The following is a 20,154-nucleotide window of genomic DNA, read 5'->3' as shown; positions in this document are numbered from 1 at the left end:
TTGGAGAGGCAATTAGGCTGCAATGAGCAGCCTCAATTTTCACTCGTGCTGACTGCTGCCCTCAGTGCTCTGCCTAATGAAAACTGTCACCAGAGTGTGTGCTCATGAGTCAAAAACTAAACAGCAGGTTTCTGCTTAAATCCACAGACAGCATTTCTCATGGCATCATTAAGAGAATGTGTAACTTCTTAGTTCTGAACAAGAGCACAGAAAAAAAAAAAGTTTCCTTTGGCTTATTAGCTAAAAAGCATTACTGCATCCAAATTGATTTTACACTGTGTGGAAATAAATATGAATAGGGATAGCACTTAAAAATACCTAAAAGTTTTCTGAATCTTTCATCATCTCTAAATAGTCTGAAAGATATTCAATAGTTTTCCCACAAAAACTTGTTACTTCTTATTTAAGAAACTTTTCTTTTTATGCTCATTATCACACATAAACAGATGTGAATTAGGGAAAGGGCTTTTCATACCCCTGTGGGGTTTTTTCAGTATGTCTGTGAGGGACAGCTATGGATACACCACTGAAAAGCCCCAAAAAGCAAACACAGACATTGTGCAGGTGGTTTAGTAAATTACTCCACTGAGTTAGCACACACACCTCAGCACAGAGGTTCTTTGGGATGCTGTTCTCTAGTTAGAGGCTTGATAAATTAAATAAGCCTGATGAACAAGATTATAAAGTGGCAATAGGAAATCAAACCAGAAGGCATCAGCAATTGAAATACGTGTTCTTGTGTTATTATTGCTTGGCTGTGAGTCATCAGCCTTGACAGCAGCCGGTGCAGGAACAGCAAAATGAATCTACCTTCTCCTCCAATCACTTCCCTTTCCCTCTGGGAGTCTTTGTTGGATTAGCAGAAATACTGACCAGCTAATGAGGTCTGAAAGACACCTACAGAAATGGCGAAAATAGCTCCTGGAGCAGAAATCAGAGCAGGATAGGCAGACTGGGGAGAACAATTTACTTTGTGCTTTTATCTAAACTGATCTCTGCTGCACTTCAGGGGCTCAGCTGAGGAGCTGGGGATCTACTGGAGCTCTCCTGCAGCCTCCACATGTGGGATTACCAATGAAGAAAAATTGCAAGGGTGGGATGGGCCACAGCCATGCCTCGCTCTGCACTGAGCCAGGACACAGCCAGAGAACTAAGGACACCAGCAAAGGCTGGTGCAAGCCACGACAGCTCTGAGAGGAGCTGCAGACAATTAAATGAAATAGTGCAGCTGAAAATTGAAGCTATGAAACTTCAAGTTGGAAACAGAGTGTATATCTGTATGGAAGGAATATGTATGGTTGTGGGGTTTATTAGCTATTTGATTTCCTGGCCTACTGTCAATGCTGCAATCCTTTAACTCAAAATTTGATGTCTTTCCCAAAGAGAGATTCTAATTCAGCCAAGAGCTGTAAGTCTGAGAGAGGAATTAATTTGTGAAGCTCTGTAGCCTGCACAAGGCCTGTGATTGGTGCTGTCTATTTGTGTTTGTGTTTCTTTCACATTACTTTAATATGATGAATTATAAAATAGAAGTTGGCATTAATTGACTCCTTAACTCTGGTTCAGGAAGATCAAGAGTTAAACCACCTTGATATTCATTCTATTAGAACACTGCAGTCTGCAACATGGATTTGATTGCAGCAACAGCAAAAATATGATTTGTCCCAGCAAAGATATGATTATGGGTCAATCATTTCCACAAGTGAAAGCAAAATCCTGGTGATGGATGAGTAAGAAGGTTCTTCTCTCATGATCTCAGCCAGGATAAAAAGGTAATTTCCCATCCATGGTATTGGTAATGGAACAGAAAACTTTTTACACAAATAACTCAGTGTTAGAAATTGAACTATCAAATGAATTTCAACTACAGGCAAATCAATTTGATAAACCTCCAGAATATGATTGTATCAAGTATAGCCTGCAAAGAAAATGCACTTACTTTTTGCTACAGGAAACAATGATTTCCCAAAGAAACACCTAAGATATTACTGATTCAAAGATGCTCCAGTGTCAGCCTTTTCCAATAAAAGAAGATGCTTTGAAGAAACAATGGAAGGGGAGCAGAGTGCAGTAAGCCCAGCTCTTTACATCACAGGTGCACTGACCATCACACAGTGGAAAATGAGGCCCTCATATGAGCTCTGGACTCAACTGAAGGTTAATCAGACATTTTTTCTCCATCCTTTTCAGATGTGTAACCACTCTAGCATCTGTGCAAAATCTTCCAGCAGCTCCAATAACCCCTCTCACTTGTTCAGGGTGACTTTTAGCCCTTTCTGGACAACGAGGGTGGATGCAAAGAGAGAGAGGTTCCAATGAATCCGTGAGATGAAAAAAGAACCTCGCATCTCTCTTGCAGCTCTTACATGTGGTGGGTTGTGCTCAGAAACACAGGCAGCTGTGCAAACTCATATATTTTTGGAGCCTATAGCAAACTGTGGCTTGAGGGAATGGTGGCTGAGATCCATGAGCGTCCTACTGCTGAATTTCTACTGCTGAGTTCTCAAATCCCAGCTCATCACCCACCAAGAACATCCTGCTGTAACTGTGTGGGATGTATCTCATACCTATCCCAATTCCCATCCCTGTAGGATGGGAATTTTGCTTCAGAATCAAGCTGTACAGATGCAGGGGCAGATCTTCAGTGGCAAGTAATTCAGATTTCTTCACTAAGAACCACTCACCTGGTCTTGATTTTGCTCAAACAGAAAACCAAAAGCCTTTTCTTTAGCAGAGAAAACAAAGCATAATAACTCCCCTCTTGATCCAGTTATGAACCTGGATCTAAATCTCTCACCTTCAATACTCTCAAAAACTTGAGAACAGAGTGAAAATAAAAGTTCTAGACTGATATTTCAGTTATGGCTTCCTTTTTTAAAAATTCAGAGCTAGACCTCTGGTCTTGGCCTCCAAGGTTTGCAAGATGTTGAAATCCAGACTGGCATTCATATGTTCTCTCTGACCTTTTCTAAAGAGTCAGTAATGAGAAAAATGTTATCCAACTGCTACTTACAAAACAACAGGTCCATTGGCTCCCTGGAAGACCTCATTTGGTAATTTTTCTAGGTTGTGATTATCACTTAGATTTCTGAAAAACACAATATTTTATGCTGAAACAATCTGAGACTTAAAAAAAAAAGTCTTGCAGAAGTTACTAACTTCATTTTTCAGAATTGCAAACAACAGAAATAGTTACAGCTCATCCAGATATGTTCCATTAAATGCATGATCCTCAATGTCCTGAATTCCATTTTTATTGAGCCATCTGCAACAGAGAAAAGGAAAAGAGAGTTGTGTTCTTATTTATGCTTCATGACTAAAATGTATGCAATTCAAAACAGGGAATCTCAAACAAAATCACTAAATGGACATTGAAATGGTGAAGTTTTTACAAATCCTAGCCTGTAAGACTCCAGTAGTGGAGGCAGGCTTTGGAGGGGGCACACATGAATAGGGTGGATGAGTGCTACCATGAGAGATGGCAGCTGGAGTAAGTTCCAGAGTAAAGTCAGAGCTGGTGAAGATGCTGGTGCTGCTCATGGCTCCACTGGGAAGGCAGCAGAGGAGCCAGAGAGACCAGAATCTTTCCTGTCGGTGCTGTCAGTGCCACTCAGCTTCACTCTTAGCAAGATGCTTTTGAAATGCTGGGCCACAGCCTCACCTTTGCCAGTTATTAGGGAAAAAAGCCTGCTGTGTGCCATGGGCTGACATCCACAGCCAGGCAGGTGGAGGAGGGGGGCTGATGCTCACTGAGCCAGGCAGGAGGGCACAGGGGGCAGCCAAACTGCCCAGGAAGCAGGTGATTCCTCCTACACTGCTGCCTTGACAGATTACACTCCCTGTCTGCCCAGCCCTACCTCCCCAGGCTCCTTTCCCCAGGAGGAGGCCACAGGTAGTGAACCTGGCAATTGGAGCTCCTGGGGCTCTCTGCCAAGTTTTTACTCTGGTGCATTAGCTAATTAATGTTTAATGACCTTCCTTCTGTCCCTTCACGGTGCTAAAAATTTACATTGAGGTCAGTTCTATTTATCATCTTTACGGTGCCATCTTTCAGCTCGCCTCAAACGTCACTCTGCAGCTCACGCCCTCTCCAACAGGCAGTGACAGGGCTGATTGATGGCAGAAATGGCCTGATTTAATTAAACTGTCAGCCAACCTGGACTCTTTTCTAATTCACTTTGAAAGCTGAGCATACAAGTGACCCACTTATCTGAGGTCTGAGGTGGTGAGCTAAGGTCAGCACGGAAATCAGTCATGGGTCTGGCTGAAAGGATTGCTCTTTTGACCATGACAGGCAGATGCACATAGCTCTGTGTCTATCATGTCTGTCAGGCTGGATCAGGAGAGCTGTCACCGTCCCCTTCACTTGCCAGCACCATTAGACATGAGTGAGCAGGCACGGAGGAGAGACAGGTCCCTGCTTAGAGCATTTGAAACATTTATTATATTACATTGATCTTATAAATTTGTAGCTGCCAGGCTGATAGATATGTTTTTAATCACACTATTAGCACTTGCTGCATTCTCTCACTGAACATGATGCTAATGCAATGAGATACTAAGGTTGTAAAACAGTCACTGTAACCACACAGTGTGGACTATATACTCCTGTCACCTGGCTAATAGCATCTGAGTAGTAAAAAGAGCAAAAAAAATTACCCAAATCCTGAGACCTCATTATAGTACACATAGATGAATTCCTATTGAGGCATATTCTCCTCTCACTTCAACCAGCATCCTTACTGACTCCACTAACTCTAACATTAGCAAGGTGACAATGGAGACAGAGATCAGAGCCCGGACATGGGAACTTTTCCTTATCATTTCATGGCTAGAGCAGATTTTTAAAACTCCAAAATTCACCCAGTGCAAGAGGTCACTGTCCCTGAGGTACCATTTGCACCCTATTTCAGGACTGGAAAGATCTATCTTAGAGCCTAAGTTGCATGCAGACCTGGAAGCAAGGTGGATTTCTTCCACAAATTTCTAGCACTTCATTACCAAATGTCTCCTCAGCTTCCACCTGTGCTGATCCCATGCATAGCATAAGATTAAATCCAACTTACTGGTGGAAATATGCTTGGAGCCTTCCATAGCTAAGCCTATTAAAATGGTTTCTTCCTAGAATGTGGGGGTTCAGTGGGTCCTGGATGATTCAATCATCTTGATATGCCTGCTTGCACTAAATGATGTTGCTGTGACTTCTGAGTTGCTGGGACTTCAGTTTTGTATAGAAAAATGGCATATTTGTGCCTAAAATGAACTAAGTTCCCCACAGCACAAGGAAAGCCTAATCAGGGACTCTCAAAGGGTGCATGCAGGGCCTCGGTCTCAAATTGGTCTGGGGAGAACTAAAGTTAGGACATTGTCTGATCAGGGTGCTGGAGGCCAGGTCTGCTCACACAGCTCTTGCTACTCCTGCACACACTGGTGAGTGTGGGACAATCACAGAATCAAAGAAAATTTGGGCTGGAAGGGCCCTAAAGATCACCCAAATCCCCTGCCATGGACATCAACACCTTGCCTAGACCAGCCTGCACAAAGCTCTGTCCAGCCTGACCTTTTGCACTTCCAGGGATGGGGCATCCACATCTTCTCTGGGCAACCTGGTAAAGAATTTCTTCCTGATATAAGCAATGAAACATTTTGGGGACAAAGGGGAAACCAAAATTCAAGCTGCTCAAGTGGCAAAGAGAGATCAAAACACAGCAAAACTCCGGGATATTTATCTTACCCTCCAGTGGTATCATGAAAACAAACATAGAATTTGTTGTGCAGTGCTTTGGAAATATATACTTGAAAAAAGTCTGTGTGCATATGTGTGTGTGTGTGTGTGTGTGTGTGTGTTTAAAACTTCAGACAAGTATAGAGAGCTTGTGCATAACTGATAGGGAAAAGGGAGAGATAAAGCCAAGTGACTTCTCTTGGTTATTGATGGTCCGACCTTGCTCCCCCAGAATCGATGTGAGCTCAGTCAATTCAAACCTCGCTTTTCTCTCTCAGTGTGCCAGGTAAACCACATGGTGGGAATTTTTCCCAGTCTGGCCACTGGCTAAGTAAAAAGAAGGCAGCTTGTTAGCAAGCAAACAGCATGTTTTGATATACAGAGAAAGGATCAAAGAAGCCAGCTAGTTCATTAAAATACATGACTGCTGAAATCAAATGTAGGGCCAGCAAACCACGCAGCTCCAAACTGCATTGAGAACACACTTGTACCAATGCATTAACATTGTGTACAAAGAAACCACATTTCCACAACATCTTCATACATTCTGCCCAAGTAATAAATGTCTTTGAGTGATGTGTCTGACTGTAAATATTTATGAGTCGTGCCATCCTTTTGAACACAATTTGTATCGCAGGGAACTGTAGCTGTAGGTGTTTAACCTTGGCATTGGTAATTACTAAATTCACTCTCTGATGTGCTTCTGAAATAAAGAGCAGGAATAGAACACAACAAAAAAAAAAAAAAAAAAAAAACCCCAAAAGCATTCATTTGTTTCATGGCAGGGAAACAGAATACAGAGATCTCAGGGGCAAGGAGAGATGTAAAATCTCAAATTGAATTTGGAAGTGTATGAAAAAGTGCCCAACTCCTGCTATCCTTGACCCTGTTCTGGAAAAGAAATGAGCTAACAAGGAGAATAATGAATTTGCTATGTCTACTCACAGAATCACACTTTCAGAACTCAGGCCCATGAATGAATTTCTTTCAATTGTACGTATATTGATATTGTCTTGAATATCTCTGAAAAATAAAATACAATAGAAACTACACCTTTTTCTACTTCTACAAGCCTTTCAATACAATATGCTGCTTCAAACACAGTATTTTCCCCTTATGTTCAATCTGAGGAAGTACTGCAGACAGAGGGTAATAACCAAAGTTTCCAAGACATTTTTCTCCCGCAGAGCACAAACCTTCCTGATAAAAAAGGCTGGAGCAAAACATTTCCAACACCCCCATACTTTCCTCCCAAATAGGCTGAAGACATTAAAATGCATATAAGCTCAGGTCTATAACCCTGAGGTGGATGAAATAGCTCCTCCAGCAAACACACTCCCCAGAAAATGCAATTGGAGGGGCTGCAAGGCCACCCCTTCTCCCAGCCTCTCAGCCAGAAGAAGGAAAGCCATTAGCCTTTCTGGCCTGATTCAGCAGGGCACCTACCAGCCCATGAATCATTCCCCAGCTCATGTCAACAGGGGTGCTTATAAGCTTTGTATGTGCTTAAGAACTTAAATGCAGGACCCCTGTCAGTACAATTTGTTGAATGGACAAATAAGAATTTCTGTCTTGCCTCAGTTGTGACTGATACAAAAAAAAAAAAAAGGAACCTTCTGTTGCTGGCTCAATATAGGCCTCAAAGAAGTTAAATAATGTTACTCATAATTTAGACTGGGGATATTGCTGTTTCCATGCTGTTTCTGTTGGAAAGCACGGAACAAAATTAATTATCTGCAAAGCTTGAAATTAAGTGCGGTTCCAAAATTATCTCATGCTGACAGCTCCATGCAGCCACAACTCTGCACAGAGTGACACTTACACAGAGGCTTCATTCAGCAAACTGAGGGCAGCAGGGGCAGGAATAGGGAGGGAACACAGCATCCATGCAAGTGAACTGTATCCCTCTACTAAAGCTCTGCCCTTTATAAATTTCAAGATCTGTCTTTGGGACTTAAATATTGGCACAGCTGAAGCCAAAGGGAATTCTCTTATTGACCTCAAAGGGTCCAAGGTTTGAACTGAGGTCTAGTTTGGGACTCAATCAGTATCAAGGTCTATTTATTCTTACAGGGAAGTAAGGAGTTGCACCTAAAAGATTCAAAGCTCTTCCTGGTACAGGACACAATAATTCCTGTCTCATTAAGACTGATGATAAACACAAAGATGTACAGGTGAAAGTCCCTGTTGTGCCATAGCTGTTGCATTTCCTTGATGGTTTCGAGGAGCAATGAACTGAAGTTCTCAGAATTAAGAACTTCAAATGTATTCCTGAAATGGATTTCTTATCTTATATGTCTGTACACTATAGTCAGTTATCCCCTCTATGTTTTACATGCATTTTTATTGATATTAATGGCTATTACTAAGATAGCCATTAATAATTGCAGGATTAATGTTTCTGCAGGCTGAAATCTTCTCATCAAACATCTGAAGATGCAGAAATTTGTATGTGAATTAGCAATAAATCTTGTCCAAAAGAATGTTTTCAGTTACACTAGGAACTTACTGAGAAATGTATGTCAAAATATTTTTCAGTGAAAAAGAAACCAAGTTTTTCTGATATGCATTTTTTCTACAGAAGAAATGCTTTAGGAAATTAACAGCCTGTTTTCACACAAAATTTTGCACAATTATTTTTTTCTCATTGGCATTGGAGTTTTCCATTGTAAAAAATTTTTATTTTCTGGACAGTTTTACTGATGGAGGAAAATGTAAAAGGGTATGGTAGATCCCCTGAGTTTGGGTTTTGGTGTGGTTTGCTGCTGTTGTTGTTACTTTTCTTTTCTTTGTGATGTGGCCACTTCTGATGGAACTCAGCTCTGAGATCAGTGACTCTTCCCATGCAGGTCAGAAAATTTTCAACAGGTGACAACAAATTTCCACTGCCACCATCCTGGTTTGGATTTCAACTCTGAAAGAGGAGTCAAAGGCTGTTATCTGTCCCCTGGGCCACCCAGGCATGTGCTCACACTGCAGTTAAAGGAAGAGTGGTCTGTAAAGTGCAAGTTCCAATGCTTTGTAGAAGGGAGACCTGGGGAGAACTGAGACCTTCTGATCATCGATGTCTGCAAAATCACAATCAACACTACACTAGCAGAGCCAATAAATGAACACATGGCGAATCATGTCTTGAAAGGTTTTGCTGGAGCAGAAGAACACTCAAAGGCAGCTTTCAAAAAGTGAAAAGCAAATGTTCAAACTTACAGCAAAACTTTCTGGAAAGAGTGAACCTTGTGGACAGCAGGTAAAAACCGAAGGCCAGTGTTTGATATTAACCTAAGGGGAAGAGAAGATGAAGATTATTCAGTCTGCCCCTGGAAAGAAGGCAGCAATTAATGAAGAAGAAAGAATATTGGACTTAAAATGATTGTCACAAAAGGCAGAGTTTAGCCACAAAAGTGGGGTTTCCCAGTAGGAAACTTGACATTGTAATTTCAAAAGGTTTTTGTCCAAAGTACAAGCTGAATTCTACCGATAGAGGTAAAGGGAGAAACCCTACTTTGGATGATAACACAGTCCCTCCTGATGATCTCAGTAAATTGTCCATATTAATTTCCCAACATATTCTAAGAAATCAACTGCACTGACATGTTATAATTATTTTCATGGTAGATGTTTAAAGGCAAAAGTATCAAGCCACCATAATTTTAACCTTCTACTATAATAGAGGACACATTAATTCCAGGGGAAATTAATTGATGAAATTAGGAGAGAATCAGGACATTTTACTCCCCAGGACCTTTGATAGTGAGGAACCAAAACCACGAGAACATTTCAGCAGATTGTGCAGCTGGAAATGGACCCAAGCCTCTGTCCTTAGATACCTTCACCCTCCCTCTGCCCTGACCATCACTGGTCTCTGCACTGTGGCTCCTGTCCATGAAACACCACCCCAGAACTGCTGGTTCTGAAGGACAACCCTGTGCTCACAGCCAGTGAGGCCACAGGTATCCAGAGAGATGGATCACATCTAATTTAGTCAAAATTTGTTATCCAGAGCAGTGGCAAGGTCAGGAAAAATGTGATGTTGCCATGCAGCAGGAGATGACTGGTGGCTGCTGATGGCTGGGAGGAGGGCTCAGTGCTGGAGGGAGGAGTTGGACTGGACTGACCTCTGAACATCTGGGAGCTTTTCCCAGACACCAAAAAGTCTCATGATTACCCCACCAAACAAAGAGAAAATATGGATTCTTGAAAGTTTTTATTATATCTTAGTGTTTTCAATATATGAGATGGTAAAGAAGGTAACCTTTCACTAAGAATATTGCTTTCTTAAAGAACACAGGATATGTAAGTTTTTTTGTTATCCTGGCACTTAGAACAACATTCTTTTATTATTAGATCAGATTTTTTTCCTTTTATTTATTTTTTTAAAACAGAATCATTCCTGAGTAGCTGAATTGTGATCAAAGGACTGGTTGAGACTGGAAAAAGGTAACATTGTTCATATGATGTTTTTTTATTAACCTATATTATTTCAGGAGAGTTGCAGTCTTTCAGGTTTCATAATTTGAACTGAAACTGAACACCTCCATGTGACAATCAAATCCTACATTTGGGAACTTTGGGTGACACATAAGTCCATAAAAAAGTCATTCACTGCTCTGAGCTCCCTGAGATGGTATCTGGGTATCCTCAGATGCTGAAAAGCCAACTTTGATCTGTCTCATCTTGTAACAGAAAGCAATAATAGTTCACATGCAGGGAAAAAATTAAAGTAGTATTAGTGAATATTCAAGAAGTCAATTTGGGAAAGTTGCTGAAATGTCAAAACTGTTTCATCTCAGGATTCAGAGTGGTCTGACATTGCATTAACTTATAAATAACAGCTGTCATGTGTGACCAAGAAAGCTCCACAAAAATGCCTAAGAACAACTATTACATATAGTTAAATAGAAAGCATGATTAATGAAACAGGTGGATTATACAAGGCCCTTGTTACTTAAAACATTTCTGCACTTACACTTCATAAAAGGACTTCGCCAAAAAAAAATTAGAAGCAATAGGAGAAGAACCTGTAACTCCCCCTTACAATATTTTAAAATACACTCTCTAAATTACTGGAGATATACAGGGTTTTGGTGGAAAGCTGCCTTTAATTTTAAATGAGTCATATGCTAAAAATTGGTGCAATCCTATTTTAAAAAGCCCCTTTTAAACACAAATGATGGCATACATTTCCCTTAGCAGGAAAATGAAGGAGGAGACTGCTGCCAAGCAGTGTGTGGCTACTGCAGGGCAGAGAAGACATAAGAAGCTTTTCTTTCTGCAGTCCTTTCCCATGAAAATCCCAGTCCTCATGGTGCAGCAATGAAAGGTGACAGGGCTCCAGCATCTGCTATTCAAACCCTGCTCCCAAGGGCAACTTAATCCCAGCATATCAAAATTCCACATTGGCTATCAGGGCTTTCACCACACATGGAAGAAAAACCATCCCCAATGCCTTGGGTTAGTTCTGATCTTTGCAGTGATTCCAAAGTGTTCAGGGCTCAATTTTCACTGGTGTCAACTGAGCAGCATGAGATGAAGAGGAAAGCATCTTTGACAAATCATTACATATTGAAGTAAATCTACAGGTGGTACAAGGCACTGATTGCACAGAATGGTGATGAGGAGCAGGAGAGGATGTTCTTTTAATTAAAAGCAGAAAAAAGAACTGAAAAAAATATTTAGCTAGACTTCAGCCTAGATCTTCCCTCTCTTTTTATTCCACCAGCAAATCTCCAGAGGCCTTAAAGTAGATAATCTTTTTAGAATGTAGATAATCCAATTTACTGAATATCTTTCCTGCAGGACAGCTTTGTCAATATATTTGCCGTACAATGTATACATCCTTAGTAACCTCACTTTAAACAAGTGTCCTCTTTAATCTGTGTTATAACTGAGTCCCCCCTTGCCATGCATAAACAGCTTGGTGAGAATATTTTTATTTTTTTTACAGACTGCTGATGGCTGCTTTCCAAGGTATTAATTGTCTTTCTGAAAAGGCTTACTAGAGTCAGCACTTAAGAAAACAGAGCACCACAATCAGCAGAGAAAAAAAAATATTTCAGAAACTAATTCCTGGAAGATTCTGGCTGCTTATCTCCAGATATAGCAATTTGTCTGTTTTTTTGGGGTTTTTTTGTGCCAAATTGTAGGAGCTATTCTGACAAATCTGGGAACGCAGTTCACCTCATCAATTTACCGCGGGTATTTGCTAAATTGCAATCTCAAGGTAGGTAGAGATAAACACAACTTCACTTAAGAAGCATTGTCTTTGGGTCCCTTAGTCACACTGGTCACTTGATGGTGCCTGTGAGCCTGGGTGCAGCAGGACATTCCTCTGATTCAGGTATCCCAGGCTTCTTAAATCTGCAGCCCTCACTCCTGGGGAAAGGTCTGTAACTGTGAGGCCAAAGGAAGGAGTGGAGCATCACTTCTTTTTATTGAAGAGTCAACTCCAAGAAAAGGGCCAGGAGTTCTGTGGGGTTTGCTGGACATGCAGCAAATGCAGATTTGTCTCTAGGAAGCACCAGACGGGCACAAGTTGCTGAAAGACTTTGGAGTTGGGCTCTGCTCCTTCTGCAAGTAAAACCTACAATTTTGGGACCTACATTTTCCCTCCCCTCCAAGAATTCAGCTGTATGCCCTCAAAAATAACCTGAAAGGACTGTTACATTCAAATCTTTGTATTGTAAGCTGAGATTGCTTCATAAAGGACATGGACACCCCTCAAAAATTAACCAAAGGACATAGATCGCAACTGAGAACTAATTTTGGAAAGAAAATGAGTTTGAAAAGCCATCAGTACATTATTAAGGAGACTATGCCACAGGTCTCCCTGATGAGAGCCAGATAAATAATCTTGTACCCATGAAAAGGTCAGTAAGTTACCATTTTGAAGCAGTCTGTCTCTCTGGCATATACCCAAGAAAACCAATTAGCAGTTCTCTTCACTGCTTCTAAAAGACCGGTGAGAAAATTAAGGTTGCCTGTTTCTAGAAGGTTTAGGCTGTTCAGCTCTGTGTTTTTTTCAGCATTTTCCTCTCCTTTATGTTTTTGCCATACTGGTAATGATGATGCAGGAGACAAAGGGAGTGCCAAAGGGGCTGGGAGGAAATGTATTTGTCTCCAAGTTGACAGAGATAAAAGCATATTAATATTCAACAGCTGGTGGCCATAATGAGCCCATGAAACCGATGAGGGGACTGACAAGGCTAGCTAGAGCTTCTTGCCTGCCCATAAACATGACCCAGTGGCTTTGCAACTATTTTTGTAGAAACACAGAGAAAGCCTTGCAAACAATGTGTTGCAAAGGTCATTAAACTAATGGGCTGTACCTGGACTCAGTTTTGGACATTGAGACTGATTTTTTTTTCTGTGTTTTCTGAACTAAAAGCACCAGTAAATATAAATTTTTTTTCTGAAAGTTTTTCTGCATTGTGTTTTAAGAGTTCTGCTACAGCTCCAGAACTGTGTAAGGAATCAGAGCATGTGTCTTGTACCCTGCCAGACTGTCCCCATAGCTGGGAGCTTCAGAAGAACCACAATGCTCCAAGGATGGGCAGGTACCCAAGTCCCTTGTGCTTTGAGATGCTGGTTGCAGCTTGGTCTCTCTGTACTTCCTTACACAGTCAGACAGAATCACCTAATCTGTTATGTGACAAGATATTGACAAAACCATGTGCTATTCCTTCCTAACTTACAGCAATTAATGCGAAAATTAGGCAGTGATGTACAGGTTTACAAGTTTCCAGGTTTTACAAGTTTCCAGGTTTTACAAGTTTCCTTTCATGGCCTTAAAATTTTTATCATTTCTGCAATAGCTGCTCCACACAGATGCTTTACCCTTTTATGAATTATTTTAAACTATAGTCCCACATGTTTACAACCTTTTGCTTGTGTATTGTATAAAAAACCCTGAACAACCACCAAAAAACAGAACAGAAAATCCATCAATCTATTAACTCCTCGACACTTTACCTTATATTTTCAGTACTGCCTCTTCCTTGCATGTCACAGGCAGGTGAATATGAGGACTGTGTTACCTTTATCAGATGGTGTTTTACAGCCTTCCATCAAGGTTTCTGCGTTCTCATTAAATTAACCATCCTACCCTTTCAAACAGCAAAGCTCTCTGCCTATTCAGTTTCCAAAAGGGCAAGCACCAGTCAGTGAAGCCAGGGGATGGAGAAAATGGCATCTTTCCTCCAGAAATGCAAGGGAGAACACAAAGAGAGGTGATCTGAGCATGTTGATTTGATCATGTTGTTACTCAGCATCACACCCAGCTCACTGGATGCAGAAAGTCCCCAGCAAGAACTTTGCGTCCTGCTCCCAGTCCCTGTGCTGGGAAATGCTGTAGCTCCACTGAAGCCAACAATATTGCACAGATTTATACCCCCAGCACATCTTCCTCAACCCTTGCTATTAGAACAAACCCCACATTCATCTCTTCAGAAGCTCCCAGCCGTGGAACCTGCCCCTTTTGTACTCCCTATAATCATGCAAGGCTGGGGGGTTTTACCTCCTAAAATGAAGGCACAGAGGGGATGCAGCATGAATCCATTAGTGAAGTAAGAACCAAAGATGGATTTTATGAACATAAATCACAGAAAAGCTTTGGCACAAGGATGAACATGAATTAAGGGGCTGTGAATAAACTAGAGGAAGTCTCCTAGTTACCAAATCATTAAGTTTCTAGAAATGCCTCTCCTGGAAAATGGAGGAAAGCAGGGAACAGTGAAGAGCATCAGGAATTTCAATAAGCACCTAATTAATGGGATATATGAAGTAGATCTGGGAAGAAATAGGATAAAGCAGCTGGAGAGTCTCTTCTAGCCCTCCATGCTCACAGGAGAAAAAAAAACTTCAAAATGCAGTTTCCTCTGCATTTAGCAAGTAAAACTAGCTGAAGAGGATAGGGGAAGGGTCAGGCAGACAAGAAATCCTCTGTATTTTCAACCTGTTGCTTCTATAGGGCATAGGATTGGAATCTTTGAATGTTTGAGTAAACATGCATGAGAACGTGGAATGACAAGTGTTTACAAGTGTTCAACATCCACTAGTGCCAAGAGAAAAACTTTCACTATTTCAGATATTTAAAGTGTGAATTTACCTTCACCTATGATTTCTGTGTCCCATATTTAAATGCTCACTGTGTGCTCTTTAGTATGTTCACATTTCTGCTTTGATTTCATGTGAGATAAATGTACTCTCATTCTTTCCACCCATCTGTACATCTGACAACTGGACTCCCCACAGCACCTTGTTCTGGGGATTTCACATGGGATAAACAAATGCTGTGGTTTTGTTCTTAGGTGGCCAGAGCTACTCAAGGACAGCAGTCACTGCTGAATGACTCAGGCTTGAAATGGGACATGACATCTCCCCATGACAATGCAAACTTAGAGCTTTATTTCCCCACTGTCAAGAGAAAATCTGTGTTTCAGTTATGCAAACACAAAATTTAAAGTTTACCAAGGTGCCTGATGAATTTGATAAAGTGGGAATTGGTCAAAATACTGGGAAGAGCAAAAATCCTACTCCAAATCTAGACACATATTCCAGTTCAATGAGGGATTAACTGTAATGGGTTCTGTAGTGCTAAATACACCTTATCTCCTAAAGTCCAAGTCTTAAATCTCAAATCTTAAAGTAAAAATTCAAAGCAATGCCCCTTGGCATTTTTGAGCCCAGAACCTGTCAGATACTAGTGATTTTCAGAGACTTTAAACACTCCTTGGCTTACTGGGAGCTATGCTTATCAAACCACTGACCTGATTTCACACTGTCTTTATAAAATCTCTAACCAAATCTCTAAATGTTTCCTTTTATGTACTGAAATGTACAAACCATGACCAGGCTTCTTGCATGAGTAAGGAAAACAAGGCTTCTTGCATGAGTAAGGTTTCTTGTGTCAGTCAGGAAAATCAGATGGGGTTTATGTGTTCAGGTTGGTGGACATACAAAAGTTAAGTTGGTATCCTGCTGGGTGAATAAACTGGTATCCTGCTCACCAAAGGGCACCATTTGAGCTGTATAAGCTGCCACCATTAAAATCAACTAGTTTTAAATGGAGTTCACTGGACTTCATTGGGGTTCTAGAGCAGAGGAAAGACCATCTGTCACATTAAAACCATGTGCTAAAAGCAGTGAAAATATATTTGAGTAACCAGCTTCCTGTGATAGTGGAGCCCTGGAAAATGTTTAAATTAGTCTTTGAAAATATTAGGCTTTGTGTTTTCTCAGATCACTGCACCTGCGTAAGCAGTATGATAAAAGATATAATTGTTAGATGTGCTGATTGTTTAGTAATTAAATATAATTATTATGTAACCATAAGAAGAATCATGAGAAGCTATTTTGGAAATTTAAAGGGGGCTATGTTTAGCTGAAATCTGTATATAATAGAACAATATAAGTTTGATAATTAACACGAAAGTTATATAATGATAGAGTATAAAACACGTTCACCTTGAAAGTATGGTCGGAATCAGATTTGGGTGGAAACTACCCCGATTCCCAGAGCTCTTAAATAAAAAGCACCGCATATAATTGCTGATGTGATTATGTGGTTTTGAACACTAACACCTGTAAGGATGCATTCAGTTACCACTGAATTTTGATGGCAACTCCACAGAAGCAGATGTGGCAACCACAGCAGTGCAAATCACATTCCTGATGAGGCTGGCTGAGGAAATAAAGCTGTACATACAGCTTTATTTTGTATACAATTATTTTGTATCTGTATACAGCTATATGTTTGTATTTTGGGGATCTAATCATCTCACATCAGGCACTTATGAAGACCATGGCTGTAACACCACCCTTTGCCAAAGAAAAAATAATCTGAATATTTAACATAATGTGTGAGACATATAATGGAAGGCAGCACCATAGCAAAGATAGATGAGAGATTTTATTTTTGTCTCTAAGCTCCCAGGAGGAATTTCAACCTAAATTTGTTTTTATTGATGTAAGAAAGCTCCAGCTCCTCTTCTCATCACTCATTTTCAACCTCTTGCTTAGAAAGGCTTGAGGAACTTGTGTGTGGGACTCCTCTGTGGAAGCTTTATCTTCAGCTTTTCTGCGGAATGTGCAGGCATGAAAATGTGTCTTGATAATGTGCAACTGGCAGTGAGGAGAGGGAATCATCCTGTCTTATCACCCAAAGTGCTCAGCACCAGCTGGACAAACACACAGGTGTGTAATTGAAAGTGACTTTAGGAGTTGTAAAGAGCAAAAGATCTTACAAATATCTGAGGCTTGGAAGGTGTTGGAAGGCATCTTTATCGATGTACACGAGGTTGTTGGCTTTCTCAATTCTTCTGTAAAGAGGAAATGAAACATCAGAGAAAAATAAATCAATAAATTGATCTTAAAATTGTGTTTGTCCCATGATGCAGTGGAACAATACGCTGAGGTTTTCTTTTTGGCAGCAGAAGATCTGGATGATTTCAGGGAGCAGCCTACCATGGACAGGCAGACCCCACCACTTTTTGATCCTGGCAGTGATCAGAGGATAAATTTTTGCCTGAGCAGGTAAAGAAAGGGGCAGCTAGATAAGAAGATGGAAAAGACAAAGGGAGATTTCAAATGCTCCTATAATGTTACAAATTCTTCAGTGCTTACCTGAACTAAACTGCAAAACCTTTGATACTTGCCTATAATGAATCTTTATAATTGTCTCCTTTGCATTTAGATTGCTCATTACTTACATTTCATGTAGTTTGGGAAGGTTGGAAAACACATTTGCTTCTATGACCTCCAAGGCATCATTCTGTGAGATCTCTCTGAAAAATAATTTAGAAGTCAAGATATTTCAAGTCATGGTGAAGCAGAAAATGGAGAAGTGAAAAATTCACAAGGAACTTCTCAGATTACTGATGAGTTTTTAAAACAAGGTGGATATCAGATAAGAAAACAGAAATACTGATGAGTACAAGGGGCAAGCAACAACAACAGTCAGGAACAGAGATCTGAGGCTGGAGTTTGTATCTGCAACATCAGCCCTGCATGTCCTGCTGTCACCATTCCCTGTGCATTAGAAGTCAGGGTCTATCCATCATGGGCTACTGGCCTTCTGACATCACTAATTACAGAGAGAAATTTAATGAAACCTTTTAACTCAGTGAAGAAAAGAGGAGGTGAAGGTGACTGAAAACAAAGACAACTAAAAAGTTTCCAAGAAATATTACACAACTTCAGCAACAGGACACTGCTGTCTTGACTCAATGGGAAGAACAGAGATTAAAATTAAGCCACCAGCAGATGTGCCCTTGTTAGCAGAAGTTGGAGACCACAGAAGTGAAGAAGTCTTCCACACCTTGGAGCAAACCTCATTTGACATGGTCTGTACAGTTAATGCTCCCTTACAGCCAGAGAACTGCAGAATACAAATGGCCAGTTTTACTGCTATCACCACAGCAGAATGCATTTCCTGCTAGTCCAGAACACATCTTTCTTTGCTTCCTTAATCTGTGGGCTCATGCTCTGCTGTAATTTAGAGCTCAGGATTTCCCCTGGTGAATCAAGTGGGCATTACTGCAGTGTCCCCAGTCCCAGTCACATCACTTATCCTGGCACTGACCAGAAAGGTCGAGGTAAAGACAGCCATGCCAAAAGATTCCTCACTGCCATTTTTTTGGAAATGGTGCCAAAATGTTATTTTCTCAGGCTGAGGTCAGCTTTAGGAAGTAAAATTTGTAATACAGTTGTAATTCAGTGATATTGTCATGGTCTATTGCATTTTAATCATAAGGTAACTGCACACATCTTTGCAATGAAACCTTGGATAAATAGATTGGAAACGGGATGACACTTGTTCCTGGGTATCTTGTTCTTCTGAAATTATGATGGTTGCAAATAGATTCAAATAGGCCTGAGGTAAAACAAGAGATTGTAATGTCAGGTGCACAGCCAAAAAATAATCAGAAAAATTAATCAGAGGAATATAAATCTATTCCACTCTCTTCTAAGTAACAGCTGAACCATACCTGACAGATTACCTGCCCATTTAAGACAAACAGAATTCTTGCAAAAGAAGACATGTTTTTCACCTGACCTTTTCAGTTTTAAAAAATGCCTTGGTGGTTTAATATTTTTTAGTTTAATAAGAAGTTCTCCCTTATGTTTCCTCAAGTTGTTTTTTTTTTTTTTTGTTTTTTTTTTTTTTAAAGGAAGAAATCCAACCCTGCTCTGCTCCAGGAGCTCTAAACTGGCTGGAGAATAAGAAAATAAAAGTACATGAGGATTGACAATAGGTGCTTGGCAGGGTGCATGGAGGACTGGGTTTGTTTAGCAGTGCTGAGCCACCAGCTCATATGGGAGTGTGTTCCTCTTTATTACTTCATTTTCAGCAGCAACAAAATCCCTGGAAACAAGGATTCCTTCATGCCATGTGAGATACACAGCCATTGCAAGGGATACTTCAAAGAGTCTTTATCATCTTCCTGTTTGCTTTAAAAATAATTACAAGATATAAGTAGAAATATCCAGAAGAATAGAATAGAATAGAATAGAATAGAATAGAATAGAATAGAATAGAATAGAATAGAATAGAATAGAAGCAAACACTCCCTATGAGGTATTTATATGACAATATAAAATTCTCTTGCCTAACTACAGTCTCAATGATTTAACAAGGTGGGAGGTGTCTCACACTTTTAAGGTTTGGTTTGGTTTTCATCAGGCTCTTTTTGGGTGGTCAGGTGTATATTTGCCATTCCACACAATCTAAAAATCACTTTTCTAGAAAAAAGAAAATCTTCAGAAAAAACATCACATTTAATACCAAAAAATACATTTAGCCAGCAGATACTTCATGCCCCTAAGAAGTTCAGGGAAAAAAAGTTGCAGATGTGTTGGCCTTACACAGGGAAAAAAGGATTATTAAGATACCATAATACAGTTGTGACCTCACCCAGCAGATAGTGCTGCTGAGGGTAATAATTTTTTATGATCCAATCTGCTATCTAACTTTGGAACAACTTGGATGACACAGCTTTTTTAATAGATTGCTTAAAAACGAATGGTTCTGCATCAGAAGAGTGTTTTGGCTTCCTGTGAGTGTGGTAGGTTATTGGCTTTGTTTTGATTCAAGAAATGGAAGATACAGATCTGATTATGCTGGGGCACCAGCAGGCCATGGCACTCTGGAAGGCTTGGAGAATTCATGGTGGAGAAAGGAATGAAGAGAAGAAGGAAGATAGGAATCTCTAAAGTGTTTTTGCAAGATGAGGTTTTTAAAATAGTAGGTTTTTTAGAGATTGTGTTTTAAACAGAATTAAATAACACCTGTGTGAGGGGGCTGTCAGAGATGTGGGAAATGACTTGGCCTTCATTTTAACATTCCCATTCACAGGTACACAGGCAACAGGCTTGGTTTTTTTAAACAGGTAATGAAAACATGGACATATATAAATATGTCCATTTACAATGAC

General features: G+C 40.3%; 1 protein-coding gene across 1 annotated transcript in view; it reads right to left on the bottom strand.

The window, feature by feature from the left end:
* Nucleotides 1-20,154, bottom strand: part of FSHR (follicle stimulating hormone receptor) — an 80,274-nt gene that overhangs the window by 8,981 nt on the left and 51,139 nt on the right. Inside the window, 6 exon segments of the mRNA XM_066547797.1 lie at nucleotides 3,014-3,088; nucleotides 3,197-3,265; nucleotides 6,671-6,748; nucleotides 8,933-9,004; nucleotides 16,966-17,040; nucleotides 17,431-17,505. Of these exon segments, the coding sequence (XP_066403894.1) occupies nucleotides 3,014-3,088; nucleotides 3,197-3,265; nucleotides 6,671-6,748; nucleotides 8,933-9,004; nucleotides 16,966-17,040; nucleotides 17,431-17,505 (444 nt within the window).

Source organism: Molothrus aeneus, chromosome 3 (genome assembly GCF_037042795.1).
Source record: "Molothrus aeneus isolate 106 chromosome 3, BPBGC_Maene_1.0, whole genome shotgun sequence".
NCBI classification, from domain to species: domain Eukaryota; kingdom Metazoa; phylum Chordata; class Aves; order Passeriformes; family Icteridae; genus Molothrus; species Molothrus aeneus.
This window is presented reverse-complemented; position numbering and strand designations above follow the sequence as displayed.